The 20,690-nt window shown below is 41.3% G+C and overlaps 1 protein-coding gene across 1 annotated transcript; it reads right to left on the reverse strand.

The window, feature by feature from the left end:
• Positions 1-2,769: 2,769 nt before the first annotated feature.
• Positions 2,770-19,611, reverse strand: LOC308092339 (hatching enzyme 1.2-like; the record flags this gene model as incomplete). The annotated part of the gene is made up of 2 exons (XM_080438190.1): positions 2,770-2,945; positions 18,813-19,611. The coding sequence occupies 2 exons, from the start codon at positions 19,609-19,611 to the stop codon at positions 2,770-2,772; spliced, it is 975 nt and encodes a 324-aa protein (XP_080294316.1).
• Between the last annotated feature and the right edge of the window lie 1,079 nt (positions 19,612-20,690).

A 20,690-nucleotide genomic window follows, 5' to 3' on the forward strand; every position in this document is an offset into this window, starting at 1 on the left:
TGACTGACTGACTGACTGACTGACTGACTGACTGACTGTACCAGGGAAATTAGGGCACAGCAGGTGAACATACTTAGAGGTAATCGGCGCACTGCACAGAGACCAAGGAGTTTTATTTATTTTAAATGTATATTCAAAATAATTAAGTAGCACAATTTCAACGGCACAAATTAGAGCACAAGCACAAAGAATGAGATTTTTTTATACAGGGGCCAGTTTCGAATTGCAGCCACCTATAAGTGCTCTTTTAGAGCGGTTTTATAGATAGATATATCTGTCCATCTGTCTAACATTGATGTAGCCATAATGTTATATTATAATCATGTATATATATATATATATATATATATATATATATATATATATATATATATATATATATATATATATATATATATATATATAAATATATACTCAAGTACTGTACTTAATTTACAATTACAATTACAATTTTGAGGTATTTTTACTTTACTGGAGTATTTCCAGTTTGCAGTACTTTTACTTCTACTCCACTACATCTCAGAGGCAAATATTGTACTTTCACTCCACTACAATTATTTGAAAACTTTAGTTAGGCCTACAAGTTACTTTGCAGATATACATTATTATATTATAAAACCATAAGTTAAACATTTAAGCCCTATTGTATACATAATGGTGCCACCTGCTGGATTGTGTAATAACTGCAGCCCACGGGAAGGGGTGGGGGGCTGATACACACAACGCACTGTTTACACGCGACACACTGTTTTTGCAAGTGAGCTAGCCTCAGACTGGACAAAAATACGTCACAAATGACACGCGGCCACAAGCTGAAAAAGAGGAGTCACACATGTGTAGAAATCAGATCCACAAGCGTAATTTGTGCGTCACTTGTAGAAGGCAATCCACAAGCTGAAAAGGAGGAGTCACACATGTGTAGAAATGAGATCCACAAGCGTAATTTGTGCGTCACTTGTAAAAAGTTATCCACACATGTGTACACAACAAGCTCTGTAGTTACAGAGCACGATTTTTTTTACTTGCAGATACCAGAAAACACGAGTGAAGCAGTCAAAACATTTGTGAATTCATTTGCGAGTTATTAGCCATAAAGATTATTTGCCAGGTGTAAATTACAAAGTTGGAGAGGGAGGAATTGGACATTATTGCGCACATAAAAACATGTAACATAACATGTAAAAAGCAGGCGACAAATGTGCAAATAATAACTACAGAGCTTGACTTTTTACAGAGCTCGATTTTATATTTACAATGCTGATTTTTTTGTGTGATCACAGTACAGAATACAAGAGACGAATGCATAATATTTGCGACGTTAATAAATATACGACTGACGAATGCCTAATATTTGCGAGGTTCAATATAAATACGAGTGACGAATGCAAAATATTTGCGAGGTTAGAAAAAATCTTTGCAGATAATAAAGTCCAATATTATCTTCCATATATATTTGCCCTGGGTGAGGGGAGAAATAAAAGGAGAGAAAGGGTGATAAGCCATATCAGCCCAACGGCTGGGTGCCATAAAGGGTGAGGCCCACCAGCAGCATATCCCTCGTTCTAAGCCAACTCCCTCCCCACACTATTGGGAAATCCCAGTGGGACGACCACTTTGTTCACCAGGGCAGTTCATTGACAGTCGCTCAGTACAAGCTAAAATGCCACCGCATGCTGCACTTTGTATAGGAATAATGCCATTGTTAAACATGGAAGAAATTCAGCTCCCAAACATGGCTGCTGCACATGGTGTAGTAGAATTCAAGGCTGAGGAGATACTGGAGTTTATCTGAGCGCAATGGAACCAAAACACAGAGCGGAAAACTGCTACCAACCTTTGATGTTTCACAGAATGGCTGCATACCAACAACGGTGAAGCCTGCCAGCAACACCTGCCATGTTCTCAGCCAACTCTCTCCCCAACTATCGTGAATGCCAGCAGCAGGACTAACATTTTATTTGCCTGTGCAGTTTCTCATTGACAGTGATATGTCTATTTGTTACATTTTAGTGTTTGTCAAATGTTATTTTCTCATCATATTTGTGAATAAATATGGCTATGAGTATATGATTAATAAATTATCACCCAGAATTTGTTACCTGTCGTTGGCTAATCTTCACAGCAACACATTTAAAATCTGAGGTCTGGTTAAAGACTTTGTCTTAGGTAATGTAGAGAAACCATGTTCCATACACTATTCCTCTGTGGCCATTCTCCAGGGAATTTAATTTCCCATTCTACAAGCTAGAGATTGATTGATCTGTTTTGGACCAATAGTATTTGAGAAAGGTGGGAAACAGCGCCTCCCCATACAGAGAAAAATTGACCAACAAAGATCCGCTATCTGCTATTTTTGCCAAAGAGATTTGGTGTTGTGGGAAAAACAGAAGTAGACCTAGAGGAGCCCTGGGGGACCCCGGTCAACAACTGCAAGTATATACAGTAGGGTTCAAGTACAGTAGGTATTAACCATGTACAGACAGACAAAAAAAATAATAATTTAATTTAATTTTGTAATTGTGAAATGTATAGAGCTAATAATCAAGGCAATTTTAAAGTAGCCTATGTATCCATGCTGGTAAAGTGCGTGTGCGTGTGTGTGATTTACAACTATTTACAGTAACATTATTTACAGCTTGCCTTGCCATTGAGACAAGTTCATGTTAGGGATTTCTTCCACCTCTGCACTCAACGCTGAACCACGAGTTCCACAGGTCACACTGGATCCATTCATCAATGGCATCATCTGCCCTGCCAGGTGGGACCACTCTATACAGCAGATGGCGCAGAGCTCCCCATCTTATGCAGCTGGAGGTGCCCGTTTGGCCTCCTGCAGTTATCCCACACCTCAATTTCTGGCTCCTCTCCAAGGCTGGAGTCATCAGGACGTTGGCCAGACTCTCGGGACAGACCCCTGCTGCCACCAGATAGTTTTGTGTCCTCACCTTGTTACAGGTGGGGCAAGGTGTTGGAGTGTGACTTCAGTGTGGGAGGGAATGGCCGATATGTTTGCTCGGAGTGGTCCCCTGTGTCCGGCCACTCTCTTTGATGGTCTCAACTGTGAGAACCTTTGCAAGCTAGGCTCTAGTCACAGGGAAGCCATGGCCTGCAATCCAAATGATGAATGAAACGAGGCCATCTGCCTCCTCAGGTGTCAGGGCAGAATTGGGAGTTGGGCCTTGCAATAACCCTGGCAATGACAGGCAGGCTGATAACGCAACACAGCGTCGCATTTTCAGCCCAATATGTACACCCATTTTTTCACGTTTTGTGAAATAAATGAACTTATTTTCGGGTCGTGACTTAACAATAAAGGACCATAATTATACGTACTGTAGTAGCAATGTATTATACAGTAGGTTTTGGTTTTGTAGGTGGAAAATAACAAAACTATTACCCTTTAAATGCATACTGTATAATGAACATTTGTGGTCATCGGAATTATCTGAGGTCTGAAATATACAGTATAGTTAACATACATTCCTTTCTCTATGGAATATATGTATTATTTATGTATGTATATTATGTATGTACATTTATGTATATTATTTATGTATGTAACATGCATTCCTTCTATATGGAACTCATAAAAAAATGATGTTAAGCTTGGAGAGCTAAGAGTTCAAATTGGTATAATAGGTTGCCATCTTAGTACATTATAGACTATTACCACTGAGATGCCATCTATTACTCCTACAGTACTGGACCAGTACAGCTGCTCAGTGGCTAACAGCAGAAGACCACAATTGTACTGGTGTACTGGGAGGCCACCAGTATGAGAGTCAGATTTTATCCAACAGCTGCTCCCAGCTGTGCACATCCACAGCTGCACATTTGTTTTACACACGTGTGCGTCCGTGAAATTGTCATTTCTTTCCCCCGGACATAAATTGTCCTCCTTTCAGTCACCGATACACTCAATATACTCAATTTACACCCACGTTGACAAACATTTACCTGCGACTAGGTGTCCGGGCCCATAAAATCAAGGGCTTATTTAATCAGGGTGCTGCTGTGTTCCTGCGCTCCCGTAGCCTTGCTATCCGCAGCCGCTGTCGGCAGTGAGGGATGGGCATGTGGCTTCGCATAGGGTCAGCCTGCCAGGCCTCTCATAAATCCCAGCGCCGGGATCCTGTCCTCTGGCTCTCGTCTGATAACGCTCATTATTGCTCAACGACCCAGAAGGCAAACCGCTACTATGGGCTCTCATCACCTTCAGGATTCACTGAGAGAGGGAGAGAGGGAGAGAGAGTATTGGTCTCCTCCACACACATCTTTCTCTACCTGCTCCCTCTCCCCTTACCCTCTATCCTAGCTCTTCCACTGTCTTTCCTCCTATCCGCCCATCTCCTCCCTCTCTCTCTCATGCATGTTCTCCTGCTCAAGCCTTTTATGAGCTATAAACTGAACTCATGCCTGACAAGTCCGCCTGGAGACAAAGAAAATAAAAGAAGTGTCCTGCACTGTGATTATTTTATATTATGAAGCAGATTACACCTTTCACTCTCAGCAGGGTTTCCTTCAGGGCTAGAATGAGGTTTATTTTTCTCCCCCCTTTTGAAACACCGGGGGGGGGGGGCTGGACCTAAGATGTTGTGGTGTTTATGAGTCTCCTCAATCAGAAGTGAGACCCACTGGGATTTCACTCTGTCCCGAGGGGCCATGCTCACAGGTTGAGATCTCTCTTGGAGAGAGAGTGGCAGGGAGGAAATATTACCTTTTTCCACCTAGCTGCCTGCCCTGCAGTCGTTTCCTCAATGCGGCGAATGCTTCTTAGATGAAGGCCACATGGACGTTGACAGCACATCAGATGACAATAACGGCACACAATCTTCTCTCTAACCTCAGAACAAGAAAAAAAAGAACAATTACTATAGTACCACACAATAGAAACAGACCTCAACTAAGATACTGTAAGAGTGAGAGAGAAATGTGTGTGGGGAGGAATTAATTGGCATAACGACTACATTGGGGAGAAAAAGGGGTAAAAAATAATTGGCTAATCAAAATTAAAAAAAAAGAAGAGAGAGAGAGTGTGGACCATCCTCTGATCGCCTCAAAACTCGCCAAGTAAAAAAGGTTTGTTCATTTGTGCGTGCCTAAAATAGGGACGGCAGGTTGAAAGTGGTTAACTAGCTTATATAGTGAATAGGCCTATACTGTAGCTTAACACATTCCCTGCCATTGACGGAGATCTCCGTCATTTAAAAAAAAAAATATATATATCATAATATTTATTTTTTGTTTTATTATTATTATTATTATTTTTAGGAAAAACTTCCAGAACCCAAGATAACGTGATCCTAAGATTTACTGCTCCATTCACTTCCTGGTTAACTTATTACTTTAAAATCCTGTATCTCGGCTCCTGTGTTTTACTATGTATTTTTGGCTAGACATGCTATTTTCAACTGGGTTTCACAAGAGAACGGGAGGTCGTGATGATATATATATTTTTTCACGGAAGCAGAGTGAAACCCTCCGTGATTAGCAACCATCAGGGGATCGATCATACTGGAGATCAGATAAATATTCGGTGGTTCTTGAAAAATTTGTCAGAATGCTTAAAAATGCTGGCAGAAGCTACTTGCCAGCATTAGAAAGCCCCTAGTTAGCAATACACTGGGTTATCCAGAGTAAGTTACAATCAATTAACTTGCAGGTACTGAATACTTTAAAATTGGCATTAGTTTTTTTGTGATGATAAATGCTGGTTTTAGAGCAAAAAAACAGACATATATTTGTGATATTTACACTGACAGGTCACCAGTCTAGCCACATCGTTCAGGATAGATTTGGGCTTCAGCGATCATTTTCATATTCCCTTTTATTATTATTTTATTAAACTTAGCAATTGATTTAGATCCATAATGGTGAAATGTGGTATTAAAGTATGAACTGATGGTAAATGCTCATCAAAAGTCATCTGAAGCCAGACCTTGACATGGATTAAAATGTTTACCATAGCCTATACCATTTACTATATGGAACATAAACAAGCATTCACATTTTGCCAAAATGTGTGAAGAACAGCGCACATTACAAAGTTTTACATAAAACCAATTGTTAGATTTGTAGAATTTGATTGCATTCATTTTCTGCGTTGAATTCATTAATTATTCACTAAACCCTACATACAGTTTCACCACTAAAATGGTGGAGTTTAGTTACACAGTGTTAATTTATACATTTGAAACTCATGAACAAATGTAACCAAATGGACCCGCAAATTTGCACACTCTGAATTAACCCTCAGAGTTTTACAGTGTACAGACCAAGGTCACTTGTCCAATGGCAGTTTCTGCATTCAGTGCTTTGCCCTTGGCTTAGTTGGGACCATAAACAAGCCCATTCATGGTACATATCACTCTACATGTAGGCTCTCAGCAAAACAAAATAGCCTTGTGGATATCAGTAGTGATGATGAAGTGAACTAGATAGCATTGTCCTCTTGACCCGTCCTTCATGCTCGTAGAACCAACAGAGTGAATCACCATTCTACAGCACACACACAACACGTTGCTGCGTTTAGTTAGCCTTTCCAGCCAGCTGCTGTCATAACAAGCTATTACTGTCATAACAACAATGATACTGAGCAACAGGACGGCACTTAATATGCAACAGGAAAATTGCGTTATGAAAGCAAACAGTAGTGACAAAATATTCCAAATGTACTATATTCTTTAGTTTACAATATCAAATTGCCATTGTGTTTTACTGCACCAAGCCTACAAATTCACAACTTTGTCATGATCAATATTTTCTGTTACCTCTCTCTCAATAAAGAGGAGAGCAAGTTGTGAGAGATGGCCCTCGCTCATAGTCCGGTGTAGGTACGAGTCAGGGTGAATTTATGCTCTCTGCTGTCCATGGTGAGATTGCTATCTCCACAGAGATCAGAACTTTATGGTGGGCTAAATGCTTTAGCAGTGTGGTGATCACAGAGAGTGCAGAATCTCCCCTGTTGAAAGACCATTCAACCTGTGCACTGAAAACATTTTAAAAGGGCAAATTAGTTATCTTATTATTTCATAAACAAATATTGATATAATATAGTGATATGTCTAGTGGATTAGAATGATAACCTGCAAAAAACTACTTTTTGTAAACAAAACGTTATGTAACTGTTCTGTCATCTGTAGGCCTACCTTTTCCATCGTTGTCGCTCAATAGCAGATGCATTTGAAATAAATTCACAGTTAAACTTTGAACAATGGTTTGTATTATTTAAACATTTGGATGTATCATTTATCTGAACCATCCAACACTCTCACAGTTAAATTGCTGTGTAGTGTTAATTTATGCTCCGGATGTTACAGATGTATCTAACTAAAACATCTAGATGTGAAACCAAATGGGCAGATTGGGCACAGCTATTTTTAGGGGGATTAAAATAAAAAGGTTTTCATTCAAAAGCTAAAGCTCTCTATTCTAATGGTAATAATTATAATAATAATCGGGACGTAAAAAGCACAGTCTGACACAGTCAGTCAACACAGGTTTTATTCCAGGGTTTTTAGGCATAAAGAGGCATAATAACAGAGCTGCTCTCTCTTTTGTGCTTTTTAGATACCTAAATGAAATTGCACATCAAAAAACAAGACATCAAAGAACAATGTGTGATATGTATTCTTTTATTTTCCTGAACCGAATATTTCATGAATATTTGAATAGTGTTTTAGAAAATCGGTGCCATCTGTGTCATGTAAAAAGACCTTTCTTAACACATCGGGTGCCAAACACGGTCTGAACCGTGTTTGCGCAGAGTAGCGGTCCGGTGCCGAACACGGTCCAGACCGTGAAATATGTCTTTTTGTTTTTTTCGTTTTTCTCCACACGGGCGGGGCTAGAGCAGCTCTGGGAGTACCCATTGTGATCTTGAGAAGGATAGGCCAGATAGATCACCGGAAAAACAAAAACATGGCTCCCATCCACTTCCTGTCTATTTCCTTCTTTAAAACACCTATATCTCCGAATCTGTTTCCGGTGGGGAAAACCGGTCATGCGCGATGCGCGATCCCCCCCCATTGTAACTCGCGAGTGAAATGTTATCGTTCCAGGCTGTAGCCAGGGTCATCGCGCAACATGAATGGATGTTTTTTTTTACATGGATTTGCTCCTCGTGGAGTCTAGAGCTTTAAACAGCAAAGCGCAGTCAATGGGGAGAATGCTGGCACCCAACGTAAGTTGTTATGAAAAAATGCTGGCACCTGATGTGTTAAAAAGACAATTCTTTGTTTGTAAATACACTCGGCGAGTGCCATAAACGAGGATTCTCGTGAGGGCAATTTATTAAAAAAAAATCCCACACGGGCGCTCTAACGCAACTTAGGAATGATCCACGGACCCTGTATAATGGAATGGACGGATGTGAATCCTGTCCAAAAAACCTACACGTTCCTCCCGTCCACTCCAATGATAGGATCTTGAGAAAAAGGTCCTTATCTCCATATCTTTTTACCGTGGTGAAAACGAGCCATTTTCGATGGGCGATCACTCTGCAATGGCGGATAGTGTTAGAAATGTTATCGTTCCAGTCGATAGTCGGGACCCAAGACCATGGCGCAGACACCCTTTGTTTACATCTGGGTCCTCGTCGAGGCTTCTACAGCTCTAAACATATCAGCGTAAATGGTAAGATCGGTGGCACTGGATGTACCCTGCTTTAAAAAAAACTCTGGCACTTCATGTGTTAATGTTAGAACCAGTCCTATTTTTTCCATGTCCGCCCTGTCCTAACCAATGGAGACAATGAATGAATGAATTTGTTTATTTCGAACATTAAAAACAAATAACAAACTAGAAAAAGTGCTCCTCGGAGCACAGGTCTCCGCCAGGTCAGGTAGGTTATTTTGGCCTCCTGGTGGCGCTATAATAGGCCAATGTGAAAAGGGTGCCATTTATTCCTAGGCCGTGCACGGCAATCGGACATGCATTCATGATTTGAGGCATTTTGTTCTAAAAATGTGTTTTGCTAAATTTGACCTGCTGGTGGCGCTATAACAGGCCAATGTTAAAAGGGTGGCATTTGTTCCTCAACGTAGTGCAAATGTGCATTCAAAGTTTCACCGCAATCAGACGCTGCGTTCATGATTCGCGGCATTTTGTTCAAAACGGGCCACTCCTGCAAACATTACATGTCAATGTTAGCCAATCAGGATGGAATATGAAAAATCAAACAGATTCGTTTTGATCACATGACTATAGAGATCATGTGTACCGATTTGCGTGAAATTTGGATCAAATCTGAATGCTTAATATCAAAAAAATTGTTTTACATAAGTCTGCCTCCTGGTGGCGCTATAAAAGGCAAATGTGAAAAATGCAGGGCAAAGGTTTTTCCTTGGCCTCTAGAGAGTGTGCATACAAAGTTTTACACTGATCGGTGCAGTTATAGGTAAAAACACGAATCGCCCTGTTACAGCGCCACCATGAGGCTGATTTAAACATTTTCAAATGGCATTTCTTCCTTGACCTAATGGAAATGAGTGTGCAAAATTTCACGGAAATTGCATGCTGTGTTCATGATTTGAGGCATTTTGTTCGAAACGGAGTACTCCTGCAAACTTTGAAAGGCAATTTCTGCCAATCAGGATGGAATATGAAAAATCTGAAATGAGCCATTTCTTTTAATGACTATAGAGATACTGTGTACCGATTTGCGGGATTTTTGGCCAAAATCTGTAGGAGTACTGTCCAAAAATGTTTTTTGCACAAGTCGGCCTCCTGGTGGCGCTATAAAAGGCCTATGTGAAAAATTTGGAGCAGAGGTTCTGCTCTGGCATCCAGGGAGTGTGTGTGCACAGTTTCGCTGCGATCAAGCCAACGGTGCCGGAGATTAGCTGTACACAAAATGACAGAATGACGGACGGACACACACACGGACACACGGACGGACGGACGGACAGACAGGGGGCAAAACATACTCTCGCCATGCCTTTCGGCCTGGCGGAGACAATAAAGAAACAAGCATAGCAACAACAATGTTCGAAAAGGAGTAGGATGAAGTGTAAACTTATAAACTCCTACCCCCCTTTTGCCAATGCAAATTCTATGAACTGATAATTATCACAATTTTCCACAATGTTTTATTCAGAGCCGAAAAGTTTCCACTGCATGTTCAAAGAAATCTTTTTACCGCAGGGCAATGCACAATGTGCACCCTGAGGGAGCGTTGTCCTTAAAAGGAAAAAACTGACGCGTACTATGACAAAATAACCCATATGGCGAACAATACATGAGATTCATATTTTCTTTTCAAAATACCCAAATCTCTAATTACTAATTATACAATACAACATCATACATAGATATTTAATCATTTAATATTTTAATGTCCTGTTGTTTCTCCACTTGATAGGTGATACGGTATCCAACATGTACAAAGAAAACAAAGGTTTCATCAGAAATAGCTCCAGCTACGCAGCCCTCACACCTACGTCGCACCGTCGATCCAGCCAATATGTCGGGAGTCATAGTGTCTGGGGCTTCGTCACAGTACCCGTTGTCTGTGCCCATATATGGAGATGTCTGTATCTGTCAGTCCTTGTCCTTGTAAATGTCAGTAAGTAACCACTGTACAGTATCTAACATACTAATAATCTCTGCAAACTGGAAATCTTAAAGAAAGATACCTCTCTAATACTATTGACTGGCCTATGCTTCTGCAAACAACACCACACTCCAAAATATAGCCTATGCTGAATAATTTACACGCCATCACCAATAATTAGGACATGAATCAATTTCACAGTTGCAATTCACTTTTGTTGACAAGGATGAGGCCGCACAGCTCTTAGCCACGATGCAGAAAGTTTTAATATGGATGAAATGAAACCAACGTTTCGACCTATACAGTCTTCCTCAGGGTTGCAATTCACAACATAGACTCTCATTGGTCAATTATCAGGTGCCGCGGCAGACACTAATAGATTCACAATCACATTTTGGCATGTGAAACAACAAGTATACAGTAGCTATAAGGCCCTTCCAGTCATCCATGAATTTAGATACTTCGCAAACGGCAGCTGGATCAATGGGCCACACATTGATGAAGCATCGCTGGTGGTCAGTGACAATGCTCTTGATCGTTGAGAATGAATTTGCAGTTCAGTGCTGGCCCCAAAAGTCAATGCATGTTTAATTGCTGTCAGCACACTTGGCATCACCTCAAGTGGCTTTTGGAATTGGCTGACAAGTTGTTTAATCGTCCATTTCCCCCCATCTGGAGGAGAGGCCGGGTTCCTCCATTTCACAGGCCACGTTTTTTCTTGACAATGGTTGTCCTCATTATATCCTGTAAGAGTTTCACTTGGGAAACAACGTTGGACCCATGTGATCTATGGGTTTGATCAATCGATCAGTTTACAATTGTGCTTAAGCACTCAGCCATCTCACTGTGCTTCAGTGGCACCGAAGTACTGAAATGACTTTGTCCGATTGCTTCTTCCATTGTATACAGTTGAAAATGTATGTTCACCGCCAATCACCGGCTAAATTCACTTCTCTTACACACAACACAGGTTGGCGTATGACCTCTGTCAGTGGAACCTTGTTGTCAATAGAATATGTATGCCTACTTAGTCTTACATACTGCTATCATATCGCGCGCACACACACACACACACACACACACACACACACACACACACACACACACACACACACACACACACACACACACACACACACACACACACACACACACACACACACACACACAGAGTATATGAATAGTATATGAGAGAGAGAGATCCTGGGCCTGGGTCTGGGTCTGTTCAGCCCCACTGCTGATGGTTTTTAAAAACCTGGCGAGGAGCTTCTCTTCAGATGGATTGAGCTTTACCACTTTAACAGCAAGCAGATGTGAACACAGTCAACAGAGCAACGCTCTGGGACTATTCACCTCGGAGGGATTCTATGAAGCCCAAGCAACCGAGAAAACCTCTCAAAGCTGCCAAAAGAACAGAAGTCTATTGATTTCTTTCAGTTTGTGGATGTGCATTCATTGTGGTGGGATTTGAGAAAGAGAGACAAATGTAGCAAACCACTCTGTTGTACAAGTGTGTGCCCCCACCCCCTTCCAAAACAAACGGAGGTTACAGAGTCAGTCTGTCAGTCTTTCTTGCAGCAGCAACTAAAAGAGTCCTCCTAGGACTCTTTGGAAAACTGGGACACACTAGGTGGAAAAAACAATGTTAAAGAGGCCAACTAAGACAGGTTTGAGTCAGAAGAGGGGTTTCTAACATCACCACAAATCTCTGGAGAGGACTGTTTTTTTTTCTTATTCGATTTCTTTTGTTCCAAAACATTGCTTCCATATTAATGTGGCTATGTTTAGCAAATAAGACCTTCACACCATGAGCTTGTGGCCATCAATGCACCATTTTCGTCTGCATATGGGTTGGCAGGCTTGGACACTGGATTGACTTTTCATTATTAGATAGATAGACCTTTATTGATCCTGTGGTGAAATTCAGGTGTATAGCAGCACTGCAGTAGGAATGATAAAAATAGGGCAGATACAGGTACTGTTGTACAGACTAGATACAACTAAGATTAAAACTAAAATTCAAAATGTAAAACAAAATATTTCACTTAGACTGACTGGGTTAGCGTAATGTATAAACTATTACTAAATATAACTACAGGTGTAAGTATAAACTTACATAATACTATGTGCACACTGTACATCTATCATCCATGAATGGATACGCACAGACTATCGACAGTGGATATGAGGCTCATATTATGTACAGTGTCAGCCAGCCTGCACAGTGGGTAACTATGGATAATCTAAATTACATACTCAATCAACAGTGAATATAATGAGCAATATACTATTTTTCAAATTGAAACATAGCAGTTATCATAAGCAAGCCACTGTTATGGTACTTCAGTAATCAATAGGTCATAGGTTTGAATGCTTTTATCTTTTATTACCAACATGAAATCTATAGCGCATCTAGAGGCTAACATTCGACATACAATGCAGCTCTACACGCTCACAGCGCATCGTAAAGTGATGCGTGGTGAGCTTGGTGATCGGCTACTTTCTGCGAAGATATTTTTGTGGAGAGCAGGGGTCTTCAACAGGGGGTCCAGGACCCCTAGAGGGAAAAAGGAGGGGGTCTGATTGACCACTGGGGACTCCGGTTAATGAAGTATCTAGGGTTTAAGAGGTTAATACTCATCTCACACCCTCCACCAACACCAGAGGGTGAATTATACCCTCACAAACTGGGGAGCCCACTCACACGATTTGAAAAACATTGCTTTGGGGGAATTAACTCAAGTCTTAATGAGGGGAGCTAGGCTAAAGGGCACACTAGCTAGCATGTAGCTGTGCCAGCCTCCAGTCACCAGCTCACAGCAGGATTACACATCCTTGGGTCAGCACAGAGGATCAAATACACATCCTTCTAATTATGACTTCACCTGCAGGGAAGCCTGTCTGCCTTAGATTACCTGACCACGTGTTCGCACGCACGCACGCACGCACGCACGCACGCACGCACGCACGCACGCACGCACAATTTCCTTCCCCATATCCCTCCCACATGAACTAAAACTATGGAAATATTGCACAGTACAAATGACCAATTTGTTAACGTATCCATTTGTAGCCAACTCCGAGAGTGCACAAATGTAAATGGACCATTACGGGTCCATTTGGTTACATGTGCACACTCTCAGAGTTAAATTTACACTTAGGTTTTTACTGTGTAGCTTCACATTCTAAACACTAGAAAAGGACTCCCCTCTGAGTCTGAGCTCAGGTCTTTGCCGGGCTGGGTGGCATACCCAGGACTTTGTCAGTCGTGGGTTGGAGTATGGATCGCTGGATGAAGTCACATGAAAACCCAGAGAAATTGACAGCAATCAGCATCATAATGTGTCTTGCTGATGGAGAATGTCCTTGAATCAGACAGCTGCAAAACACAAGTCTGTAACCTGAAAAATCAACAGAAGTCCCAAGAGCACCTATAGCTAGAAATGTCAAGTGAAAACAGAGAGCTTGTAGTCAATTTTCCAATCAGTGGTATTATTCTGCTGGACAGCCAATCCTTGCACATCTACATCAAACATATTATTCAAGTGTTACAATAATACAGGGATTCTCAACTGATTGCGACCCAGGGACCACCATCCTTCTCACCAAGATATGGGTAAGATGCAATTTTTGTGTCTGTCTAGTCTTGGCTGTAGTGGTGGACAGGGACAGAGATATGTAACAAAAGGTACAAATAAAATAAATACACTCCAGAACTTCACATGGGGATGTGTTTCATACCATGTGCCTCTACACAAAGTCTGTGGATTTTAATGAGATAATCCTCTTCTGTAGTAGCTAAGCTTTAAGTACTAAGTACAATTTTAAGCTCCAGCCTCCTCAAATTGCCACTGATATGATGTCTTTAATTCCACAGTCCTCATATTACACAATCAACAATTGTGGTCTCCAAAATGAAAAGAAAATAATGAAGAAAGAAAGAAAAGAAAATACCTTCAACTTAAGTTGCCTACAGTACTGAATGCATGGTGAGGGACCACATGCAATACCTTCACGGACCAGTTGAAAACCCCTCAAATAATATATTTATTTCTTTCTTTCTTTGGGCCATTTGCCTGGCCTGTAGTCCAACATGCGCACTGGCGTGTAAATGAAACTTGTGGATTGGAGAAAACTGGGGAAATCGAGCCACAGCAGTCCAGTTACTTGTGTTGGACAAAACAAAGGCACAACTATTGTTGCTAAACACTCATTTGAAATAGAATGGCTGACGACTTGCCAACCCACGTGCATGGCGTCAACAGGGTCCAAGAAATGAGGTCCTCAGACTGCAGATGCTGTTGTCCTGAAACTGCAGCATCCGTCACTGCAGGAATGGCGAGAGGGCGTTAAAATCATGGTTGATTTACATCTTGACAACTATTTGGCCACAATTTTCAACGGCATGTATGGAGGAAACCAGGCACTGAGAAATACCTCATTAATGCCATGCCTACAGTCAAACACAGTGGTGGCAGCGTCATGCTGTGGGCATGTTCTTCTCTGACAGGGACGGGAGACTGTCAAGATAGCGGGATAGATGGGTGCAGAAAATATAGGGCAATCCTTAAGTGCTCGGGAAAACGTTGACGTTTCAACGAGACAACGACCTGAAGCATAGCCTACTGCTTGAAAACTCTATGAAAGTCTGCCAGAGTCTGGGCCAAAACCCAATAGAGCATTCTCTTAGACCTGGAAATCATTGCGTATCGACGCTTTGCATCCATCCTGGCTTAACTGGAACAATTTAACCGAGAAGAATGGGAGAAACCTCCAAAAGAAAGGTGTGTCAAGTGGTATAAACAACAACACTCCTATTTTTCATCTCTCATTGTGGAGTATTGTGCGTGTGTGTGTGTGTGTGTGTGTGTGTGTGTGTGTGTGTGTGTGTGTGTGTGTGTGTGTGTGTGTGTGTGTGTGTGTGTGTGTGTGTGTGTGTGTGTGTGTGTGTGTGTGTGTGTGTAGAGGAAAACTAAAACTTTCTGTATGCACAGTATTAAGAATATGCAATGGACTACTACAGACTGCAGTGAAAATCTCTCACAGAATTCATTAGTTTACAACAAAGTCTGGGACAATACTACATGGATTATGTGTGAAAAGGATGAAAAACGACATATTCTCTGAACATTCAGCACTTTCCCTTGATGTCAGAGCTGAAAGAATAGCATTTAAATGTGAATTCATAAATGAATGCAGCGAATGTTCCTCTCCATCCTCCCTACATTGCCGACTAAAGACTTAACGGACTGCTTGGATATTTCTAACCGGGTCTTACCTTCAGTGTGCGTGTCATTTTTTACACTGCTTATGTTTGTTGTTAGGGGGCAGGAGTGTTAAGCTTAGACTATTTCATTTCATTTGTACATTTTGTTTTCAGAAATAAGACGTAAAAAATAAGTAAAAATGGAGTCTGCACACAATCAGGAAGAATAAAATAGAGTATTCATAAATAGCAGTAATTCATAAAGCTAGGAGGCAAAGTGCAATAACCAAAAATGTAAAAGTAAATTTTGGCATTAACACCATTATCTACTTTCTCTGCGAGGAGTCACGAAAAATAAAGCCCCATAAGTCCCTAGTAAAAAGATAAATAACTATTACAGCAGCAAGTATACTAGCTCACATACAATGTGTGATAATAGTAATAGACCTATCAATATGCTTTGTGCATTTTTCCTTTCCCATAAGTGATAAACATCACAGTTTCAATTCAAATCACGAGTCAAGGCTGCCACATAAAAGTCCTTGCAGAATCTTGCTTAAAAATAATAATACAATTACATTTAATTTAATTAAAAAGAACACCTCTGAATGTTCAGTTGTTCCTATCAAAAATATGGCCAGGTTTAGGACATCCTGCTGATCTAGGATCAGATCTCACCGGATAACTCCTGTGTCTCCCTCTCAGTTGTCCTAATGTCTGTCTCTCCTACACTGTCTCCCTCAGCTTTTCTACTGTCTGTCTCTCCTACACTGTCTCCCTCAGCTTTTCTACTGTCTGTCTCTCCTACACTGTCTCCCTCAGCTTTTCTACTGTCTGTCTCTCCTACACTGTCTCCCTCAGCTTTTCTACTGTCTGTCTCTCCTGTCTCCCTCAGCTTTTCTCATCATCATAATCATCATCATCATAACCTTTATTTCAACTCGGAATACAGTTGAGGGGCAGGCCCTCATTTTCAATGTAGCCCAGATACAACAATAACATCAACAGAGATACATTTATATACATCAATATTGATATATTAAATAATCAGAAGAAGAAGAAGAAGAAGACAGGGAATACTCTACTGTCTGCCTCTCTGTCTCTCTTTCAGTTTTATATAGGTCTCTCCTACACTGTCTCTCTCTCAACTTTCTTAATCTGTCTTAATAAAGTGGAGTAGAAAAACAACAAAAATCCATCAGTTCCTCACTAAATCTGATCAAATCAACATGGCATTCTCTGAATCCTCCTAATAATATAATATAAACAACCAATTGTCATTAACATACACATTCAGGAATAGGAATTATGAACATTAATGATGGCTGGTAGGATGTCCACATAGTGGGCAAAGCTGTTTACCTCGCATGAGTGCAAGAATTTTGGGGGCGTCACAAAAGCCACGACTGCTGTGCCCCTTCAGTTTGGCCTATTTAGTGAAAATAATAGCTATTCTTTATTAATTTATTTCATACTAAAATTTAAAAAAGATTAGGGTTAGCCCTCAAGTTAAATTCATTATTTCTGTTGACTTCAAATAATTGTTATTTGATGGCCTTGCTTGTTGATAAAAAAAAAACCTTCTCCCTTCCAGTTCCATGAACAACTGCTGTCAAGGTGCCCGTGGGCAAGGCACTATTCTCCAACTGTTCCAGTGCCAGCAGAACTGCTCAGTGACCAGTTAAAGATTAATATGGTTGTCCTGGCCAGCTCTTACTGGCCAACGGAGATCGAAGCAGCCAACAATAGAAGACTGTGTTTGTATTGGGCATTCTAACTGTGCTCCTATTACTTCGATATAGAGCTTGTTATTTTCACAACTTTAACATTTGAACCCACAACTTTGAAGGTCACAGTCTTTGAGAAAACTATGGGCAAGTTACAGTACCCTTTATAAACTGACCCCAGTTGGGTAAGTGTACTGTAGCTGCTCAGTGGGCAACAGTAGAATACCGTGGTTATACTGGGCAGCTCCCATTGACCAACAGTAGAAGACTGTTGTTGTACTGGGCAGTTCCCTGGTGTAAACTGTCCACTTCAAGGCGTTTCTGTAAAAGAGCTGTCATACTTGCTTCCAAGTTTCCGGGCATAACTCAAATAAATATAGAAAAGAAAATGTCCTCCTCTGACTTCCAATCTATTTATCTTTCATCATTTTCACCAGGCTCATAATTTATCCGTCTGACTTGAAGTCAGAGAGGCATCAAGAAAGCAATAATCCTTTGAGGCGACATTGATGAAGGTAATGCATAAATATCCTGGGCCTGTTATGTTTGAGGTGTGTGCTAAGCATCTGTAGAGATTGAAACTGATTAGGATGTCAGCCAACAACATAGTCCTAACAGCCGGAGCAGGAGATTCCAGCACCAAACTTTGCTATATGGGTTTGCTGTTCCTGAACCCAGCAAAGAAAACAAGTTCTGCCGTTTGTGTGGCTTCGTGGATGAAACAGTGACGTTGTTTGTCGTCAGAAGGCACTGATGTAATGCTCATCAGAGAGAGGGACACGTTGGAAACAGCTCTGAGGATGCTGGACTGGCGTAATACCAAGCATGCCGTAAATAGAGCACACACACATACCTAATTTGCTCTTACAAACAGAGTAATACATGCAATACACACAGAGAGTCAGGCACACACATTGAGTCAGACACACACACACACACACACACACCCCCCCCCCCACACACACACCCCCCCCCCACACACACACACACACACACACACACACACACACACACACACACACACACACACACACACACACACACACACACACACACACACACACACACACACACACACAGACAACAGACCAATTTGTGCAGATAATGAAGTGGAACAGTTGTAGTTTATAATAAATAAATAATACTCATGCACCTTTGTTTTCATTCCCACTCACTTTTATTGTTATTTTCATTGGGATTTTCACAAACTGATTATGATATGGTGAAACTGATCTGATTATGAAGAATCATCTTTTGACACTCACGAGGGCTCTTGAAAAACAACATTATTTTCTCAACTTTAACCCTTCAGGTCTTCAATTATTACATCCATAAAGCTTGTTGATCCTGAGGATGTCAATGTCGGACATGTCAACCCTCTGTCCGATCTGCACAGAAGAGTCTGGGATGGGAGTAATGGTCTCTGCTCTGTACACTGTACTGAAAGCAGTCTTTCCATAATGCATGATAGAGCTGTAATCATAAGGGGTGTCCAGGTTGTTGGTGTTCTGTCTCTGGAAATTGTAGGCAGAAAATTCTGAAATGTTCTCCCAGTTGATCCTCACGTAGTCATCTCTGTCGCTCCTGGTGTGTTCATGTTGGAAGCCCAGGGCATGGAGAAGTTCATGCTGAATGATACCATGGTGAACACAGCCATAAACAGACAGAGACAAGTCCTGCTTTCTACCACTTCTACCCAGATCAGACCAGCACCCTCTCTGACTCTCAATGCTGAGATAATCGTCCTGCCCAGTGTAAGGAACAAAGCGAATACAAGTGTTCATGTGAAAGGTTTCCATAGCTTCCTCGATCGTAGCCTTTTCAGAAACATAGAAGTAATCGCTGATGGAGTATGGCACCTCAACCAGCCCGTTAAAGGACTTTGGCCATTTGCAGGAGTCACTGTCGCTCCAGCACCTCATGGCGTTCCTCTTCCTTGGAACAGCAATATCTCCCTCCATTAACGTTTGGCTAATGTCTTTGTTCACCTCTAGGATTCTAGAGGTAATGTCTAAATGCCTTGGTTCTTGTGTCGTGGTGTCTTCTGTACTGGGAGTCACCTGGGTGGTGACTGCAGAGAGACCCAGCACTACAGCCAGGACAGCAGAGAAGAAACTCAGACCCATGGTCCAAATGGTGTTCCTTCCTTGGATGAAGATGGTGTTCTGTCCAGATGGAGATGGTCAAGCTGGAAGAGGATCCTTGGCTGGAGAGGTCAGTGTGACTAGAATGGTCTCAGTCTTGGGCTTTTATACAGTCAAAGAGGGCAGGGACCACCATTGTCCAAAGACTTAATGTCAACACACTGAAGCCCAAACAAGCATTGTAAGGGAGGGAGAATCTCTGACAACAACCTCGCCCTGTGGTTTAAAATCTCTACTTGGGTGTGGACGGGACTCAGAGGTTTTGTAGGTTTTTTTAAAAACTTTATTTAACCAGGATGTCCCACTGAGATTCAAGATGTAATTTAGAGTAAGTTACATTTTGTACAGTATAAATAAAAATAAAACCCAATCTACAGAAAACAACACTTCTCCTGCAAATAATTTTGTATAAGAGATTTCAATTCACAAAGTGAAACCATGATACCTAAGCAGTTGAGGTCCATTATTGTCGGTTAGTATTTCATGCTAAAGGTGCAAAATAAGAGTAGTTCAGTACTCTGCACAGTAAAATCCTCACTGTTAATTTATCCATTTGTTATCCATCTAGTGGACCTGATTTGGTAGCTATTAGAGGCAAAGCAGAGTAAGCTATAAAGATAGGGGGAAGCTTCTCTAGGATGGCCTTATACTAACCTCATGTCACCAGACTTTCCACCTCGGAGGAAAGCCTGGTATTCGTAGTAAACCATAGCCATAGCCATAGAAAAAAGGGAACAAATTATCGTGGTTCCGGTGGTTGGTTCTGGTTGGCGTCGCATAATTTTTGTTCCCCACATAATGCGAATCAATTAGCTAGTCATGCTACGAGTTAGAATAAAAGATGGACGTACCAAACGATTATTATACCAAAAGAAACGAAACGATTATGCCAAACTAAACAAGTTTTAAACTAGGGGAATCATTTTGGAGTTGCACGGTGCCGGTGGTGCCGGTCACTGGTTCCGGCCACCTGATGACGTAAAGTTATTTCCGCTCCGACCGGATCAGTAACCCGAAAATGGTATTGATCCCAGGCTAGCCTTATACAGGTACTGTATATA

This window comes from Gymnoscopelus braueri (assembly GCF_963280865.1).
Source record: "Gymnoscopelus braueri genome assembly, chromosome: 9".
Lineage (NCBI taxonomy): Eukaryota > Metazoa > Chordata > Actinopteri > Myctophiformes > Myctophidae > Gymnoscopelus > Gymnoscopelus braueri.